This window comes from Sylvia atricapilla, chromosome 1, assembly GCF_009819655.1.
Source record: "Sylvia atricapilla isolate bSylAtr1 chromosome 1, bSylAtr1.pri, whole genome shotgun sequence".
In the NCBI taxonomy this organism is placed as follows: Eukaryota; Metazoa; Chordata; class Aves; order Passeriformes; family Sylviidae; genus Sylvia; species Sylvia atricapilla.
Window position 1 is genome coordinate 63,493,182 of NC_089140.1, and position 19,968 is coordinate 63,513,149.

Here is a 19,968-nt window from a genome sequence, read left to right on the forward strand (position 1 = left end):
AGGGCGGCCGAGGGCGCTGAGGGACGGCGGGGGGCGCCAGAGAGCGAGCACAACACACGCCCGCGCGGCAGTGCCGGCGCTGATTGGCGGCGGCGGCGGCCCGCAGCCATGAGCGGCGGCTCCTGATTGGCCCGCAGGTGCGGGCCCGGGCGGGGCGGGGCGGCGCAGGGTACATAAGGGAGGAGCGGCGCTGGCGGCGCGCAGGCGGCGAGGGGCGCGGCGCGGGCGCTGCCGGGGTCCGGCTGTGGGCGGCGGCAGGCGGCGCGTGCGGGGCTCAGCCCGTGGCCACGGCGGCCGCTCCGGGTGTCGGCAGCAGCGGCGGAGCCGGCTGTCCCCAACCATGCTGTGCTATGTGACCAGGCCGGACGCGGTGGTGATGGAGGTGGAGGTAGAGGCGAAAGCCAACGGCGAGGACTGCCTCAACCAGGTGAGGGTTTCTCCCCGCCGGGCGGCAGCGCTGGGGGCGGGGGCCGTGGCGGGCGCGGCGGTGGCCGCGGGGCAGCGCCGGTGGCGGCGGGGTGCCCCGGGGCCCGGCGCCCTCTCCCCGCGGTGCGGCCCGGCGCCAGGCGAGGGGCGGCGGTGGCTGGGCCGTGCGGGGGCGGCCGCGGCGGTGGGGGCGGGGAGCGCCGCAGTCTCCCCGCTTCCCCGATGCTTTTGGTTTCTTTTTTTTCCCCCCCGGCCGCTTCCCCGTGTCGAATGCAGAGGGTGCTGCATCCCGCGCCGCGGGGCTCGCTGGCCCCTCTGCCGTGGGAAGCGCAGGCCCGGGCCTCGCCGGTGGATCCCGTTGGAAGTGTCCCCGGGGAGGGACAGCAGTGGGGCCACGGGCGGGGAATGTAGCATCCAGCGCTCTGCATCCGGGGCCGAGCGGGCTGCAGCGGCCGTCCAGGTGCCTCCTCGGCCTGGCTGCGGCGGGATGCTGGGGAGAGACACGCCGACAGTCCGCTCCGCCGGTGGCACCTGGATAAAACTTGCGGGCGACTCCACTTCTTTACTCCTCCTTGCCCAGCAAGTGCGATTGGCTGTGAGGTTGAGTAGCAGATACTCTCCTCTTGTGGAAATCCGCTGACCCTCTGAAGTGCCTCTCCTGGGGGTGAAACTGGACCGTGGAAGCCCGTGGTTTTTTCTGGCTGGCGGAGAAATTCCTAGTTCACGCTTACTGCCTTTTTTTTTTTTTTTTTTTTTTCCCCCTTCTGTCTGGGCTGTTTTGTATGCAACCTAAAATCCAAGTAACTGAGCCTTTGTATGAAGATGCGTACAAAATACTACTGGCAGTAGTATTTTGTGTGTGCGTTGTGAGGGAGCAATCTGAAAGACCACTTCAGGTGTTACTTTCCATTGTCATGTTGTAGCCTGATTGTAAGCCTTATTCTTTCAGGTTTGCAGAAGGTTGGGGATTATAGAAGTTGATTATTTTGGACTGCAGTTCACTGGCAGCAAAGGGGAGAATCTCTGGCTGAATTTGAGGAACAGGATCTCCCAGCAGATGGATGGTTTAGCCCCTTATCGACTGAAATTGAGAGTCAAGTTTTTTGTTGAGCCACATCTTATCTTACAGGAGCAGACAAGGTAAGTAAATACGGTTGTAAGCACATTTAATTTAATACTTTGTTTTCAATTTCTGTAACTTATGAAAGTGATTCTGCAGTTTTATTTCTTTTATCCTACGGTAATTTAGCTTGACTTGTCTATGTAGTTTTAAAATCTTGGTGTTTTTGAAGTTTATTATTGCTTTTTTTTAATAGAAATAGCGTAATTAAATTGGCAACATTAAGCTTTGAGTAGCTACCAGTAAGTAGTAGTTAGCGTGAGTAATTTTGTGAGCACTTAGTGCTGGCACTGGAAGAAACTGGAAGCCACCAGTAGCAAACTTTTTATATGGTATTTGTGTGTCCGATAGTAACCTCTGTTCTGTGGTGTTACTCTAGGTCATTCTGAACCACTAGTACAGAAAGGCAGGAAACAATTCCTCCCACAGTGCAAAAAAACTTGCTGAATTCCTTTTTGTCTGGTATTATGTTACAGTAACTTTCGTATAGCTACAGGCCCTTAGAGGCTACAAAAGAAACAGCTGTCTGGCTGCTTCTGTGGCAAGTCCTCTTAACTAAATTGCTTTACTGTTATTAAATCAGAAGAAATAGCCTTCTAAGATTAGTAGGGGACGCTTGCTTTTACTCCTTGAGTTTGATTACCCCATGAATTGCAAAGGAATTATCTTTAAAGAATGCTGTACACGTATGTGTTTAATGTTGACCTTCCAACTACTTTTTCCTGTTAGTTTTGGATAGTACAGTTAATCTGAGTGGGGCCAATTGAAATCTAGTGTCTGTGTGATAATGCCAAAACCCATTTTCACTACTCACCTGAACTTGTTACTCTCAGAACCACTGACATAGTACTTTCAGAATTAAGACCATGAGTACCCCACGGTGCTTTTGCACAGAATGTGTAAAGAACGTGGTCAGAAGCTGACAGTCTGATTTGTTGTTTATTTCATAGGAAAAAAGTTTTGAGTTAATTTTGTGATCTAATGTGTAGGGGAGAGGCTTTAGGGGAGCAGTGGCTCCAGCTCATCAGTATGGTTGAGGTTTCCAAAATGCTGTGAGGGTGGACCATGGTTGTCCTGGATAATAGCTCCAGTTAGGTAAATGCATTCAAACTGAATTCCAGTTCTGATATACTTTTATTTAGGAAATAATTTCTACTATCCATGACATACAGTGGAGTGTTTTTCCTTAAAGAAACTCTTATTTAAATGTTCTTGGCAAGTATAAAAACCAAATAACAAATGGGGTTTATGTAGAACAAAAGGAGCCACAGGATTTCATACCTGATGAGGCAGAAGAGATTACTCTGAGCATGGCAGATGCGTCTCTGCTCACAAAACAAATCAGGGTGAAAATCTGAGGAAACCTAAAAGTGGCGTTTTTATGCTGTCATTGATGGATGCTTGTTCAGCTTCACAAGGCTTTTACAGATGTCTGTCCCTGCCTTCAACCCTGTCAATGCAAGACTTGGCAGGAGGTGGAAGTTAATAGAGAGGTTGAACTGGTGAAACGTGCCCCAAGGGCTGCAAAGACTGGCTTGTGTAGCCAAAATGTAACAGAGCTTATACACCTACATCAGAGCAGCAAGTATTTCTCCACTGTGAAGGTGATTTAAAAGGATGTAGGTGGGACAAGCTTTCTTTTATGTATGAATTAAGACCGTTCTGAAACTAGTATTTTTAACAAACAGTTTAAAAATTAACCTGGCCTTAGGCAGGAGAGGGGCTTATCAGAAGAGATACAGTAAATACAAATACAAGGTGTATGTCAGGTTTTAATAACAGCTTCTTAGTTGTGTAAGCCCAGTAGTCGACATGTAGCAGACCTAGAATTCCCGTGCCTGTGATAAATGTCTCTTCTCCTGGATTGTTGACACTGAGTTTTAGTAGATTGACGTTTTTTTCTATTCAGATCTGCTTGAGGATTTACATATGCACGTAACTGTGAGTTCATACTCTGTGTGTAAGCATCAAGGAGAAGATGAAAAACTTGTAAACCTGTTGCCAAACTTAAAAATCAATAGGTATATCATAGAATTGCAAGGATTAGCTGTACAGTTACAGCTGACACATTGTTACATCTTTATCTGCAAAGTCTTGATGAAGAAAGTGATGGTTATCCTTAGTTGCCTTTAGCAGCTGTGCCCATATTTGATCTATGGGGTGTTTTTGGCAGAGCTGTTGCCTTGTGGTCCCATGTGTGAAGAGCGCTGGGGAAGCTTTCCAGTCTTTTGCTTGCAACCTCTGATCCTGTTTTTACATATAAATTAGATGCATGTTGAGACTGCTTTTGAAATCTGAGACGCTGCAAGTAATTTTAAATTTTGTTGATGTGCTTCATCCTGGTTATAATGGCAAGTGCTGTGACTGAGTTACCAGGTTTTTTTCCGTGTACTTAGGAAGTTTTCCAAGCCCAGTTGCAGCGCTTGCTTGGAAACCCTTGCCTTGCACTTGAGTTCAAAACTCAGGTGCACATTTGTTTGTAGCAATTCAGTGATCAGGTTTCTACATGCTGTGAAAGCTGATCTGGCAACAGAGCATCGACCTCTGCTTCTGTTATCTTTAATCAGCCCAGAGGAAGATTGCAGCCAGTTTTAATATTCTTATACAAGGTGGCCTTCTTACTGCAGAGCACAAAGACAGATCAGGTTATAATTGTACCTCTGACCACTATGGCAACAAACCACATTCACAAAGTGCTTTGGGAATCTGAGAATTGCATGGAGAAACCCTTTCTACTGCACTTTTTTACGGGGTTAAAAGCAACTTATTTCTATTCTTTGGATCTCAGCTTCTAGGGTTTTTTTTTATTTGACTACCTGTTACTAAATTGTACCACATGATTTCATACTTTAGATTTGTTTTTAATGGAATAAAAATGCTTCAGTGCAAGAATGCCATTCAAATTTAATCTGCTGCTGTCAGTTTTACAAACAAGTCTGAGATTGAACAGTGTGCTGCTTTAGAGGAGTTTGACGAGCTGTAAGTTTTCTTTAGCATGGAAAATCACACTGTCTTGAAAAGGATTGCTGTCTCTTTGCTTAAAGACACATGTGATGGTCCAAGATCGAGATCATAACTCTGGCTTGTGTCGTGTTGGTTTTCCCTGTTTTCTCTATTTCTTTGACAGGTCGTGCAACAGTTAGGAGGGGGGGGGAAAGAGCAAACCTGCTTGTCACATCTTTACTGAATGACTTGTGGGTGGTTCATGGATCAAATGCTGTGAAGGGTTGAATTGCAGTAAGGAGTTAGGGCTTAGAGAAAGGATTATACATCGCTAATCGGACTTTTCAGGAGACTTTTTGACGGGGTGGGACTGGGGGCAGTGACTGGGAGTAGCCCCAGTAGCCTGCTCCAGTTTGGCATATCACAATCCCTTCAGAGAGCTCCGAGCATTGGCCACAGGCTGGTGTGGAATGTGGAGCAGAGGAGTCTTGAAAAAACTTGCACCCACCTTTTAACTGGAAGAGTGTTTGCTGAGCCACCCAAGAGTCCAGTGATGCCTGGCAGCAGTCTGGGAGAATGGTGGTTTTAAATTCAGCATTATTTGTCTTGTGTAGCATGACTGAATATCAAATATTCACGTGTAAGCCACGACAATTTAAAATACATTAAATTCTAGTGAGCTACACGACATCATATGAAGCATTCAAAAGAGCTGTGTTTTGCCAGCCTTGAAAGTGGCAATTACTGTTTTGGAGGTTGTTGAAGTTGTGTGATGTTTGCCAGTATTTGAATTATATTTACAAAGCACACTTTTTTACTGTGTTGTCTAGTACTGATGAACTAGTTGAAATTAAGAATGGCCTTAAATCTGTTGAGGAGTCAGATACATGTAGTAGATAAAAAGTGAGGAAACCATCCTGTTATCCCATAGCATCGAGTGGCAGTGCAGCAGTGACATGGTGTTTGTTACAAGACAGTGAAGGTGTGTGTGATAAACTCACCCCTGTGTCTGACGGATCTGTTTGTCTAAGCCAGGGCCGAATTGCAGTTGGTAACCTTTAACCCACTCTGCTGAGAGCAAGGAGGAATAAAGATACTGAGGAGCGTAAAAAAGGCAAAAAACATTGCTTTTTTTTTCATGTGGGAGTGGCCTTGTATGCTTTTAAAAACAGCATTATATTCTACAGATTTAGAAATCTTTACCAATATGTTTTTAGGGAGAGCAATTGTGCCTCTTAATTTTGGTTTTAGGCTACAGAGCAGTAAATGTACGCCACAGCAGGAAGGAGTACTAACCTGTGGTAAGGAATCATAGCCCAAAGAGAGCAGGTAGTTCCTTGGGAGCTATGCAAAGATTCTTGCTAGTAGTCTGGCAAGAGAATGAGAGAATGAGGTCTTTAGCCTATGCTTCTAGTCTAGTGGTCATTGGTCACATGCAGACACCTTTTTGATAAAGGATTGGGGGTTGTCACTTCTTCCACTGACAGCTAAGTTTAGAGCTTAAAACTTTTAGCTTCCTATTTGCTCTGTTTCCCTTGCCTTGATTAAAAAAAGTAGAAACTGCTAGTAATAGTGCAGAGCCTTGATTCCTAATGCAGATAATTGTCTTCAATGATTTACAAAAGCAAATGTGATCTTGTGTTACATTTACTTTCCATAGTAGTGTTTTGGGGTTTTTTGTTTGTTTGGTGGTTTTTTTTGGTTTTTTTGTTGGGTTGTTTTGGGGTTTTTTTGTGGAGTAGCTATTGCTAGTTCATTTGGATGAACACTAACTAGGTGATTTGGCCCCCTCTTGGAATTCCATTGTCTGTTTCTGGCAGCCGTGTTCAGTATTGCCAGCCTGCATGAATTGCTTCGGAGGGAGGCAAAAAGCAATTAATGTGATTGATACCTGGATCTGTGACTGGTTTGGTAGCTGTACTTTTTTGTGAAATGGACCATCTGCTGAAATCTCCTTGCAACCTCCCCTTTCTACAGTTTTTGTATCAAATTATTTACACCCAACTGCAATACATAAATCACACCACATTTGATTTTACTGAGTGTTTTGTATGCATATAAATCTTAAATTATATGAAAAACGTGGATCCAGAAATAAGGATGCAAAATGAATATAAAATCATCAGTGTGGGTAGTGCTTGAAGAAAATCTGTGATCCTGTTCTAATTGTAAAACTGCCCTTTGTTCTTTTTGGAAAGGAAGAAATCTGTCTGGGCAGTGACCGATGGAATGTAGCTTTGGCAAACTTAATGTGTTGCTCTCTGGTCAGTATCCTTATGTAGTGTTTTGGACTACCAAACTCAGAGGAAATGTTCCATGATTGAATACACAGACATGTCTGGGTAGTGTGGGGTTCAGAGGGGAAGAAAAGGCTCTTTTGGGCTACAGGGACTCTTCTGTCCTGGTGCTGTCACGTGTAGAGAACTTGGGCTACAATTGCAGTGGGAAGTTCTGTTTGTCCTTCAAGCTGCCACTAGTTGATCAATGTCCCAACATGTCTGGCAGATGTTAAGATGACTAGGAGTCACAGCAGCTGATGGGCAAAGTTCAGAGTTGTGAAGATTTAAAGACTAAATGAAGCTTTGGAAAGGGTAGTAAAAAGCTGCAGAATGTGCTAAGAGAATGTTGAGCCTGGGCAGGGAATAGGAACAGTCAGACATTTTGTTTGACTTAAGTTTAAATTTATAAAATGTAATATTAATGTATCAAGTGCAACTTAAGTGTGAATGGTGCAGAAACAAAAACATTTCATTTCTTGCATGGGGGACAGACTTTAGATTTTTTACATGCAGTGTTGGAAATGCAACCTTTATGGAACATACCAACAGTTCAGTTTTTAGCTTTACCAGTTCATTGTTCTGAAACTTGCTAGGTAAAAAATTCCATAATGTCTAAAATATTAGTGCTGAAATAATTCCTTGAGAAAAACGTATCCTGTTAGTGTACAACGTGACTATCTTTAGATGTGAGAAAAGTGTTAACTTTTTATCATATCTAAAAGTTCCAAGAGAGAGGAGGGATGGAGGATTGTGTTTGAAGTGATCAGGTCACAATCTAATTTACAAAAACTTACATAAATCCTTTCTTGTAACTAATAGAATCTGTGATATGAGCAGGTTTTCAGCAAGACAGTCTATCAGGTCCTTTGGAATTTGCAGAATTAGATAAGGAACTGTATCAAGGATCCTAATGCTTTCGTTTTGCTTGACTGTATTCAGCAATAAAATCACATTCTTATGCCTTTTTCTTTAAGGATTGAAAGACTTGGTCTAGCTTTGTGTAAAAAAAGAGTTAAATCTTCATTTGCTATCAGATTGTGGCTAGTGTCATGTTTTGGACCTTTGAGGAGGAATGATTTTACAATGGACATTAACTTTGAAGGAGTGCACTCTGCAGCTAGATGGGCTAATCAAAACCACTTTTTCAGATGTGTTTGTAACCCTCACTGTCTTTCAGTTTCTAGGTGCCTTTTCTTCATCAAACACACTTAGAGTCAAAACAAAAACAAAAGAAAAAACCCAACACACACACACACAAAAAAAAACAAGGCAGCGGAGAATTTGCTACCTGAACTTTGGTTTGGGGCAGCTGCTCTAACAGGTCAGTGTGAAGTCATTCACTGTCCTGTTATGGGTGCAGATTAGGTTATTTAGGTGCAGATGGACTGAATTTGCATAACTAGTTACTTTGCAATAACTGTCCTTTATATGTGCTGTTTGTTCTATTAACCAAAAGAATGCAAAGTAGCTGAGTATTTCTGATATTTTTCCCTTATGGGATATGAGCCAGTTATGGGAAGTTACTGCACATTAGCTGATGTGATGCTACTTCACATTGTGCCTTAAATTCATTTGTCTTCCTGTGCCATTACTGGCTCTGTAGCAATGGAATGTGACAAGCCATGCATCTGCTGTGTCTGTTTCTGTAATTCATCTGTATTTGCAGGAGCAATATTTTGGCTTTCAGTTCCCCTTGAGATGTCAATAAGGTCTTCCCAGCAAGGGGAGAACTCTTGATTTTACCCTGTGTAGTCAGTGCTGTCATATGAAAAAAAAACTCTGAAGATATAAGAGTTTAGGTGTGGTTGTTGTAAATGTGTTGTAGCTAATGAGGAAAAAAAAAGTCTAATCTTACTTTGAAATGCTGTATTTGTAATTAGTACCTAAAGTGACTGGAAAACCTATTCTGGTATTGTCAGAGGATCAAGAGTGCATGAGAAGCTGTTTATCTCATGAAATGTTGATTTGAGTTAGGGAAAGCCTACTATTTGAATTTATTTTGGCTCTAGTGTTTTAATAATTTATACTGAATTCTTTAGGTTTATGGGCTGAGCACCAAAATAGTGTGTACAGCTAAATCATTTTAAAAGGCCACAGGTACCCCTTTCTGGGGCCCAGAGGCAAAGAGCTGTGACTCTGCAAGGTGGGAGAAACACACAGGAGAAGAGGTTTGACCATCTCTTAAAAAAAAAAAAAAAAAGGAGCCTAAAGAAGGAAAAATCTGCTGACCATGGAGACAACTCTGTCTGAAGTTCTGGTCCTCTTGCCACCCAAACTTGTGTCCTGCACAGTGTGAGGACAGTGGCTTCCACCAGACCTGCTGAAGGGTGTAGGCTGATGTCTAGACTTGAGAGTGATGTGATTCAGCACTTGCATCACAACTAGCATGATGCTCTAGCATGACAGTTTGCAAAGGGAAGTGTTGGAGCTGTGACTTCTTGCATGAAGTGGACTGTAGGAAAGCTTACAGCATAATTTAATACAAATTCGTTTTTCCTGATTCAAAACCAGTTGTGGATATAAGACATCTTTTGGGCTGGTATCTTCTTAGTTGCAACATTTACCCACAGAGCTAAGAAAGATCACAACTCTTGCAAGTTATGTAATTGCTCATAGTGCTGGGAAAAAAGTCCTATTTGCCTTGTTGTACAAAGGAATTACAGAATGCTACAACAAAATATATGTAAGATACTATTCAAAATTCCCATTGGAAGGAAAGCTCATCATTTATTAGCATCTTCAACTTCAGTGATGAGAGATTAAATACAGAGCTTAAGTAGATTAGATGTCATTTTGGAAAAGTAAATGTCCTGTTCCTGTGGAAGCCAGGACACATCCCTGTGGGTTCTAGGCTTCATTTATTGAAAATTTTTTTTCAGTGATACATAATTCCCCATCTGGCTTCCATAAATATGTTGAGTTTTAAATGGTAAGACATTTATATTGTGTCCCCTGAGGGAAAATAAGGATGATCTATAGAAGTTAGGGCAACCCATAGGTGATAATAACATGCTGCTGTTAATGTTGATAAAAATGTTGATTGGTCTGTGAAGTAACCTATTAGATAATTAAGAGCAGCTTTTTTGAAGTTTCAGCAGGCTGTCAAACCTGCCTTGGTCTCAAGTGCAAAGTTTGGTCTGATTAGTGCTTACCCAGTAGCTGTTTTTCTGTTTTATTCCCCAATGCCTTTTCAGGTATTCAAAGTTATTCTGTTAATTGTGTCACTGGCAAAACACATGGCTGTGGTGGCAGGAGCATTTCCACTGTGTAGAGAAAGTATTGTTTCCCCTCTTGCATAAGAGAAGTGTTTTAAGATGCTCTTCCCAAATTTGCCTTAAGAATAATTTGTAAATTGCAACAAAAAATGTAAACACAGGAAACTAATTGAAATCTTTCATTGGTGTTTTACTCACTAAGTTGAAATTACAAAGTGGCCTTAAGAGTTAAAGCAGCTCTCATTCTTGAGATACTCGTGATGATGGTGAAGTGCTCTTTTCTTTCAGTAGTGATTTCAGATGCCATCTTCAGTTGTAGCCTCATGTTTGAGAGTAAGTAAAGAATAAGATGGAGGCCCTTTTCTTTCCCTTGTGCCAGACTTTGTCTACTTGGTATATTCATTGCAAGCTCTTGATTACCAAACATAGCTGAGATGTTATTTGTTACATGTCTTGATTACAGATGTCATGTAATGATTTGTGTAAATAAATGTTTCTGATTGTGTTGCAGGCATATGTTTTTCCTGCATATAAAAGAAGATCTTCTTGCTGGTAATCTTCAGTGTTCTTCAGAGCATGCAATTGAACTCAGTGCATTGTTGGCACAGATGAAGTTTGGAGATTATAACCAGAACACTGCCAAGTACAATTATGAAGAGTTGTGTGCAAAAGAGCTCACCACTACCATTTTGGAGAGGTAAAAAACACAATGATCTAGTGTCCTTTTTGGAGACCAACAGCAGATTTTGTTACACATTTAATTGCTGGTGCTATAGTGTAAATCAGTAATTTAACAATAATAGCTGTGAAGATCAAAATCTCCACCTGAATGTTGGTTGTTCTAATTTCAGCTAAATTCTTAGGCTCAGTTATGAGATGGTTCTTTGATTTTGTTTTTGATTGGTGTGGGGTTTTTTTCCTTGTGAAAATGCTGGTACATAGGAAAATACAGATATATTTAAGTACCTGGAGCAGGGTATTTAAATTGTAAGTATGTCTTAGACCTACACTTGTGAATGAAGGAATTTAGCTGGCTAAGTACCCTTACTCTAAAAAGTAAAGAGTTCTGAAACATTTTTATAGCTCAATATCAGGAAAACTTCATTTTTATAGCTCAATTCCTGAATATCAGGAAAACTTCAGTGTGTCATACTTTTCTGTAGTGTTTTCTTTAATTATGAACGTAGTGGTACCTCAGGAAGCATATGGGAGCGGGTGGTGGTAGTTGGAAAGCCTTGATTGCTTGTAGCTTTTTCATTTCTAAGCAAATGCACAGTATTTTCTCCTTGACATTCTCAAGAAGTTTTGGTAATTCTCAACTATTTCCACTTCACAGTTACTGAAAATCTATAGACAGATAAAGCAGGTCAGGAGCATTTACTAATCTGTTTAACTAGGTCATCTAAAAACCCATGTTAAAACAAGCTGCTGACAGCAACAGCAGATACTTGAGTTATTTCACCTATCCTTTATCTTTTTATCAACAGCATTATTACAAAGCACAAGGAGCTAGAAGGTCTAAGTCAAGCATCTGCTGAATACCAGATACTACAGATTGTTACAACACTGGAGAACTATGGGGTAGAGTGGCACTCAGTGAGAGATAGTGAAGGGCAGAAACTCCTGATTGGTGTTGGACCTGAAGGCATATCCATCTGTAAAGATGACTTCAGTCTAATCAACAGGTATGTGTTTCCTGGAACCATTTGTGTGATAAGTTTTTCATAAATATGGAGCATGCCTCTGGTTTTCCCATAAATACACAAAACTGCACTGAGGATTACTAGAAGTGACTTTTGGGATGTAGGATCTGAGGACACTAACTGCTTGTAATCAAGATAAACAAGTGACCTTAATAATCTTGATTTTTCTGAATGTTTTTGAGGGAGCATCTTCAATCAGCATTGCTGACTGTCATCAGAAATCATTGTAACTTCTGATAAAAGTGCACTGTAATAGTTTCTGGAAAATGTCCTAATCCTTAACAACTAAATAACCTTTTGTTTTTTAACATTAATTCATAGAATTGCTTATCCTGTTGTTCAAATGGCAACTCAGTCTGGGAAGAATGTCTATCTGACTGTTACCAAGGAGTCTGGTAATAGTGTGGTTCTCCTGTTTAAGATGATTAGTACAAGGGCAGCGAGTGGACTCTACAGAGCCATTACAGAGACACACGCATTTTACAGGTCAGTATTGCCCCTGAAGTCATGGGCTGCTGCCCTTCTCCAGTGTTTGAACTAAGTGCTTAAGCAGCCAGCAGTATTTGGAAATACTCTGCAAAATTTTGGAAATTACTCTTTAATTGTCTCTGCAGCCTCTCTTTTCCTCTTAAGTCCGGCATTTCAGAGTACAAACTTTTTATGTTCTTTGATGCTTAATAAGCAATACATACATTTTTGTTCCAATGTAAGAGACAGAATGAGAGCAGTGGGGAAGATCCTGTCATTCAGAATGTGTAGATCCTTTATTTGGCTCCTTCAGTTGTTAGGTTATATGATGCCACCTTCCCATCCCATACATTTAAACCATCTTACAGTTCTGTCCTTGCTCTCATGCTTAGAGTTTTGCTTCATGACAGCATCTATCCATTGTCTCTGTCCTGTTGTTCTTTGAGGTAGGGGTGCTTATACTCATTTGTTGGTGGGCAACTTTTCAACCCCCTTTCATTCCTACTGTGGTGTCCAGCACTGATCACTAAGACTAGCTGTCAAACACACTTAGCAGTGTTTTCTTAAAATTAACTACCACATACCAGTTTCAATTACTTCTTGATCTTTGTCTCTGCTTGTGATTTCTGCTGCTCTTCACAGTTTCTGATTGTAATTTAAGGAGAATTTTAGTTTGGCAATAGCATTTGGCCATAAGCTTAGATCTTGGACCTTAGGCCTTGTGAGGCTGTAGTCCTTCTATTCTGTGTTTTCCTTCCTGTGTTGCCTAGAGAAGTGATATGCCTTAATAAGCTTCTGAAGATTCAACTGGGTCACTGAAATATGTGATAAGCATGGTTAGGGTAGCTGAAATGCACAGTGGAAAATACAAATGTCTTAATTCTTTACGCTTCATTCACACTGGTTCCCTTCAGAATGACATGATTCTAGGATATAAAGCACTGGGTGGAGATTGGGTTAAAAACATTACTTGACTCTGTGATAAAAATTGAGAGCCAAAGACTTTTAGTTGGAATTCTTTAAGGCAGTGTTTGGAAATGCCATGCAAAAAGTGTTGCCAAGCTAAACTGTGGATTAAGCAGCTGTTTGCTGTTTGTTAGCATAATTCTTTAAGTCCCTTCCATAGGCTGACTCCATTTTACCAGACACTTTACATTTTGAGATGAAAAGTAATTGTCACTTTCCATTTTTACACATTTCAAAGGAGAGTTTTCATGCAAAGATTATTCAAGAGCTTAAATATTACTTCAGACTGTTTCATTCGCTTTAATTTCAGTGCTGTTATTTCAGCTTTGGGAACAAATTACGGCGGGATCATTCTATTGGTATTAACTGACCAAGTTCTTATTTGTCCTGTTGTTTGATAGGTGTGACACTGTCACGAGTGCTGTCATGATGCAGTATAGTCGAGACTTAAAGGGTCACCTAGCATCTCTATTTCTGAATGAAAACATTAATCTTGGGAAAAAATACGTCTTTGATATTAAAAGAACATCAAAAGAAGTTTACGATCACGCGAGGCGAGCTCTTTATAATGCTGGCATTGTGGATCTTGTTTCAAGAAGTGATCAAACCCCACCGAGTTCCCCCCTTAAGTCTTCAGAAAGCAGCATGAACTGTGACAACTGTGAGGGCCTCAGCTGCCAACAAACAAAAGCCCTGCAGGAGAAGTTGCGGAAGCTGAAGGAGTCCATGCTTTGTATGGTGTGTTGTGAAGAAGAGATAAATTCAACTTTTTGTCCCTGTGGCCATACAGTTTGCTGCAAGTCCTGTGCTTCCCAGTTACAGGTAAATGCAGTGCCACAACGTCATGAGTTAGCCAATTTGTGTGGAAGGTTTGGCTTTTTCATATTTGATGGTCATTTAATTTAATCAGACATTTAATATGCGTGTGTTGATGGTCTAGTAAAACTGCTCAAATTGTTTGTGGCAAACTAATTTGAGAGCATTCTGTCTGAATGATGTGCTAGCGTAATATGTGGTGAGGCTAAGAATGAGCTGCATGCTTCTTACCGTACCCTGTCTTAAATATGGGATGATTAAAAAAGTGCTGTTACTGTGTATGTGAAGTCTGCAGGAAGTGCACAGACTCTCAAAATACAAAGTAAACTGATTTCCCAATGTTTTTCCTTTCCAGTCGTGTCCTGTTTGCAGATCTCGTGTGGAGCATGTCCAGCATGTGTACTTGCCAACCCACACCAGTCTTCTCAATCTGACTGTGATATGATCTACATGCACACTTTAAACGCATCATGTACCCTTCAAACTGCACTAATAAGAAATGCAACCATTGAATTTGAAGAAGGCAATCACTCTGGCACCTATCCACGATCAAAGGCAAAAAATACTGCATTTTTTAACATAAATATTCTTTGTTCAGCATGCCCAAAATGGTTTGGGACATCATCTGAGAGTAGAAGTGTAATAGATTCATCTTACCTAAAGAGTGATCCATAAGTCTGTAGTACAGCAGTGTTGCCACGAAGAACGGTGACCTTGGAGAAGTGTGGTGTACACGTGCAGATGTACCCAGTGAAAGCAATGCAGCCTTTTCTTTTACATGCTCTAAATCCTTTTTAGTACAGTTGCACTGTTTATTTTAATAGTAAGACTTGCTTTTACACATACCAGTTTAGTAAGGCTCATAGCTTCTGCTTTTAGTAAACTGCTTTAAAGAGGAAAGATCTCTTTTTTAAAAAAAAATTAGTTCATTAGTTCTTAAACTGAAGCTACAAGGCTTCACTAAGCAGCTGTGCTTAACTTGGAATTCTGTTAAATAGAAAACAATTCTGAGAGAATAGCTTTGGAAAGGGAGGACAAGATTGTTAATCTTCAAGTGTTGAGGGTGGGTCAGGAAGGTCTTGTGGCTGACAGTGTCCTGTGGAAGCACTGCTGTGGGACTTCATTCACAGCTCTCAGTGGGCAGGGTACTCCCAAGTTTCCCACAGGCCACGTTTGGCTGGTCTTAGGAGCTGCAGGCAACTGCCCTTAAAGTTGGCTTTATTTTTGGAGACTGATTTTAAACTATTAAACATGCACCATTAATCTTTAAGGGTTGTGTATAATTTTAAATGCTTTCTTCAGTTAGCATCTTTAGCAGGAAATGACCTACCCAATAAAATGTTCTTGATTTCCACCCCCCTACTTGGGCATTTTGGGCTCTGGTTTCCTTCTGTCTTTTCCAGGGTACAGAGGGAACTGGAGACCATGTTTGGGTGCAATACTGGCTTGATCAAAGCTAGAAAAGTACACTGTCACTTTACTGAAATTTTCTGACTATACTTTTCATATTGCCTTAATGTAGCAGTAATGTGTGTTTATGCATCTGTTTCTTTGCACAGACATTTTGTCAAAATATTAAAACTATACTTTTTTATGACACATTAGCATATAAACCTTACTCTAAGAGGGTATTTATTTTTTCACTTTGTAAAGAAAATTTTGTTTCCTCATGAAGCAAGAGCTTTGTCCTATATTGTAGGCAGCTTCTGTCTTTTTATATTCAGATTAATAAAGGACTTTAAAAATCTTTGTTATTGCTAAGACTGATTTTGTTCTCAAATTCGTCTGAGGCATTGCCGACCGGAAAACACAATGCAGTATTTTCATGTTTACAGTCTTGAATATTTTGTCACGTTTGAGGTAATGAGGTTTTCTCAAGTGCATGCAAAGGAGGGACTAAAACTGACATTTGTTACATACTGTGAACTTTAAAACAGCTGACATATTCAAACTGTAACATAGCATTTGGAATAGACTTTGTGAAGAATATTTTCTACGGTAAATTGCCCCAAATCTGTGGCAATATAGCTGGAGGAATATTCCAGGGGAATGAGAGAAATTAAAGAATGCAGCTTGAGAGTAGAGAGCTGGAGTTTTAGTAGTCCTGTCTAGCAAGTTCTTAATTACAGATGTGTTGGTGTCTTTTTTTGATTGGAGCTATTCAGACTTGCTAATTTAAAAATTTTCCTTTCACATTGTTGTAGAGATGGTGCATCAGCACTTCCAGGGCTGTGCTCTGCCACGACAAAGGAGGAGTGGGTGTACGAGTGCATTCAGAGAAGACTCTATCCAACTACTCAACCAGCATACAGTAGTGCTTAAGCAAACCTTTGCTTCCCAAGATTACAAACAAATTATGTTAGTAACATCTAATCCATTATCTTATGGCAGCTGCCTGAAATGGATTGTAAATTATTATAAATAAATGTTAATTGAGGAATCTGATTTAAAGCATGCCATATGATCAAGCTGATAAAATAGGCAAGCAGGAACTCCAGGTCCTTGTAATTAAATTGACTGTGTAATTAGGCCTTGCTAATAAAAATAATTCCAGTAGTTAGAACCCTAATCAAGGCAGGGTTTGAGACCAGTTCTGTGGCAGCGGTGGAATTTGGCCAAATAGCAGGACTTGTGTAGACATACCCTGTGTAGTGTTGGAAAGCTGTGCAGGGCACCAGCCCAAGCTGTGAGTTCAGGCAGGAGCCCGGCCTGGTGCAGGCTCTGCCTGAAGCTACTGGGAATCTGGTTCTGGATTGGCAAAGCAGAGCATGCAGCAACAAGGGAAGGCCTGATGGCTGTTAGGAAGGGTCTCTGAGCAGTGGGGGTTTGTGGGGTTTTTAATGAAATGATACCAACTGTTCTGAGAACTGAGCAGCAGCTCACCTCCTCACAGTGTTGTAAATCACCACTGAAGCCTTGGTTAATAGGTAACAAAAAATTTGATGGAAAACAAAGCAAGAAAAGCTTTGATTTGTTCACAGATTTCTTGGTTGTGGTTGGTTGTGGTTGATCATGCTCTGCTAGGAAAGTTTTGCTTAACCATTTAACACTGCTGTGACTTGCATTGCTCAATGTTTGTAGGTTGAGTACACTTTTATTACAAGTAGCTGTGTCTTGTCCACGTGAGCTGCTGAGTGCTGTGAAGAGTGTAAAAGAAAAAACAGGAAATCTTGAACTCCACATGCCATTTATTCATATGGCAGAAAAAGTCAGGCCTTGTGCGCTGAAGTGGTGTTCTTTTTTTCCTAAGATGCTTTGAATGTTGCAATGGATAGCAGAGGGGGGAAAACCCTACAATCCCAGACCATAAAACAGCAGCAGTTTGTCAGAGTAACTGGAGTGTGTGTCCTTTACGCTTCTTCCTGAAGAGCATTGATCACAAAGCTTCATTTGACACCTCTCACACATAAGTCAGCTCGTGCACCCGTATCTGCTACCCAAACCTGGTACACCTTGGCAAGAAAACTCACGGAACATTCAATTTTTTATTTATCTTCAGAATTTGCAGTGCAGCTGCTGTAATCACAGTGGGGGTGTGCAATGTCACTTTAAAGGGCTGTAGTCTCAAGTTTCCACCAGAACCACCCAAATGGGAAAAACTCACCTTTGGAGACAACATGACTTGCTGGGTCAGTTTGAGGCAGAGCCTCAGTAGTGACATGCCACCCCGGAGGGCAGACCAGCATTTAAGAGCAGCCCTGTGGGGAGAGGGTTACATGTAGGAGATCTGGAGAAGATAAAGTACTGAAGTAGTTACATTTGAGTGTTATTAATAAATAAGACAGGTCTCTGAAGTTCCAGACTTCTGCAGGTGTCTATCTCCCTGGTTTTCATCCTTGCTGCACCAAGGTCTCTGTGTATGGAGACCCCAGTTGGTGAGGGGCTCCAAAGGCAGCGTGTTGAGATGTTCCAAGCTACAGCTGTTAGAAAGGCACAGCTCCATTCCTCCAGCTCACTGTTGCTCATTTCAAGCTACATACAAAATGTTCAAATGCTAAAGAACTGTAGAATGAAGGCTTCTTGTATTTTTGAATTATTTTGATTTCTTCCTCAAGTGCCATAAAAGCATGTACACAGCAGTATTCATATATGCCGAGATTTATTTCCTTGCTAAATCAGCAGTGTTGCCTTCCTAGGAGAATGCCCTTGGGGGAAGATTCTCATCTGTCAGCCTACGCTGTTTCATTTCACAGCAGCACGCTGGCATGTTGATCAAAGACAGGGAAAATAACAGCTCACATTTCCTGTGTATGCTTTTGAACAACAAACTCCATGGAGTGTTAAAATTATGAATTGACAAATTTTAGCTTCAGTAATGCCTGGTCAAACATCCTTCTGGAATCACCACCACCACCACTTTCAGTAAAAAAATGCTGTAGTGCCAGGCAAATGCTTCAATCACTTTGTGCGCTCAGATTCAGCCAGCTGGAGCCTGTTAAAGTAGCAACTGACAAATGGGTTTAGAAAGTAAAATTGTGGAGGGGAAAAAGCCCAACAACCTGGGGAACACTGCTGGAAGAAAGGTGGACTTTCCAAGGCAGGGCCTGAGCACAGTTTTGCTGGAGGAGGCCTGGCTGGGGGCTCCCACTGTGGGGTCCAGGGCTGTGACTTCCCCTGGGACAGGAGGCGTGGCAGGAGCACCACTGACCTTCAAGAAGGGCTGTAGGATGCAGACTAGGAGGGGCAGGAGAGGGCCAGGTGATGCTGGGGCAGGCAAGCCTCTGCCAGGCCAGTAATTCCCCAGGGAAACTCCCACTGGAGCACTCTCCAGACAGGGCACAGCCAAACCTCCCTGTCTGCAAGGAGCCCTGAGCATCAGATGACTGCAGGGTAAACCACCAGCTGGAGCCCCATGGTTCAGCATGACCTTCAACAGTACTGGTGGTAAAAGCCACCGTGGTTGCCGGGTCTTCTGGTTTCCTGCAGTGGGTAGCGTGAGCTAGGAAGAGGCACCAGGAGGAATGTTGAGGAGGGACTCTCAGAGTCCCAGTTAAAGGAATCGCTGGTTGGTGCAGTAGTAGGAAAATACAAATTGTGACAACTCTGAAAAGTGTCTCCATGTGAGAGTGGGACACGAGGGATCCAAAAGATCGAATGGGGCTGATGCTCCTGGGTGCTCAGGCGTGGTGGGCAGGGTTCAGCATGACCCCTGGTACATGCCAGCATTGGGGACTTCTGGGGCCTGGCCAGCAGTGAACTTTCAAAGCACTCATGCATATGCCAAGTTTCTGAAAGACAAACATCAAGCAAACAGACCACAGCAGCTTTCCCAGAGCTTAACAACAGGTCACTTGCTGATTTCTCATCAGCTAAAAGGCAGAATTCATTTCAACTGCTTGGAGCCTGGGCTGTGGGGAATCAATCTGAAAGCTGATGCCTTTCTCTGCCTTTATTTTGACCCTCTCCTGAGTGACCTGATTTAGCATGTCTGCTATTTGCCAAGCCTTCCTTATTCTTGAAGACTCTTCTGCTCTTTCACCGGTGATTTCTGGAATCCAAGCTCTGAAGCCAACCCTTCTTCATCTAGCAGCTGTTAACATAAACTGCTCCAGGAAACAATCTGACTTGCTTTGGCCAATGCTGCCCAGTGAGTGTGGCACACACACCACCCTCACCCCGTTCTGTGCCTTGTCAGTCGTGCCAAGGGCACCATCTCTGGCAGCAAGAGAAAAGGACATCTGTATAAAATAATCTTTCCTCTCACCATTGGGGTATCGAAATCAGACGGTTTGCCTGCAGCTGCCCTGTCAGGATCACTTAGTGGTTCCAATGGGAATAACAAGGTGTATGTGTGTGTGAAGGGGCTTGCCAGCTCTGTTTTATCCAGTAGTTCATGTCTGGCTTCTCTGCTTCTTCAAATCAAACCAATGCAGGTAACGAGAGCCAGTAACATGGCAACTCTTTACATAATCAGGCTTGCCAGATCTTCCTCTCTCCTGCCAGAAAGCTGTTTGTCTGAGGAATCCATGCATCTGGCACCAAATTCCAATCATAGCACTACAACTGTAGGAATTACAGAGACATTGGCACTT

At 42.2% G+C, this 19,968-nt stretch overlaps 1 protein-coding gene across 1 annotated transcript; it reads left to right on the plus strand.

Annotated features, from left to right (window-relative positions):
- Positions 1–217: 217 nt before the first annotated feature.
- On the plus strand, positions 218–15,683 carry MYLIP (myosin regulatory light chain interacting protein). The gene is made up of 7 exons (XM_066324280.1): positions 218–427; positions 1,376–1,566; positions 10,495–10,680; positions 11,471–11,668; positions 12,008–12,172; positions 13,522–13,942; positions 14,292–15,683. The coding sequence occupies exons 1-7, from the start codon at positions 341–343 to the stop codon at positions 14,379–14,381; spliced, it is 1,338 nt and encodes a 445-aa protein (XP_066180377.1). The 5' UTR covers positions 218–340; the 3' UTR covers positions 14,382–15,683.
- Positions 15,684–19,968: the final 4,285 nt, after the last annotated feature.

Excerpts from the sequence above, each read along its gene's own strand:
- MYLIP (XM_066324280.1), top strand. The coding sequence starts at position 341 with ATGCTGTGCTATGTGACCAGGCCGGACGCGGTGGTGATGGAGGTGGAG. Across the intron at positions 11,669-12,007 it reads GACTTCAGTCTAATCAACAG|AATTGCTTATCCTGTTGTTC; the intron begins GTATGTGTTTCC and ends ATTAATTCATAG. Across the intron at positions 12,173-13,521 it reads GAGACACACGCATTTTACAG|GTGTGACACTGTCACGAGTG; the intron begins GTCAGTATTGCC and ends GTTGTTTGATAG.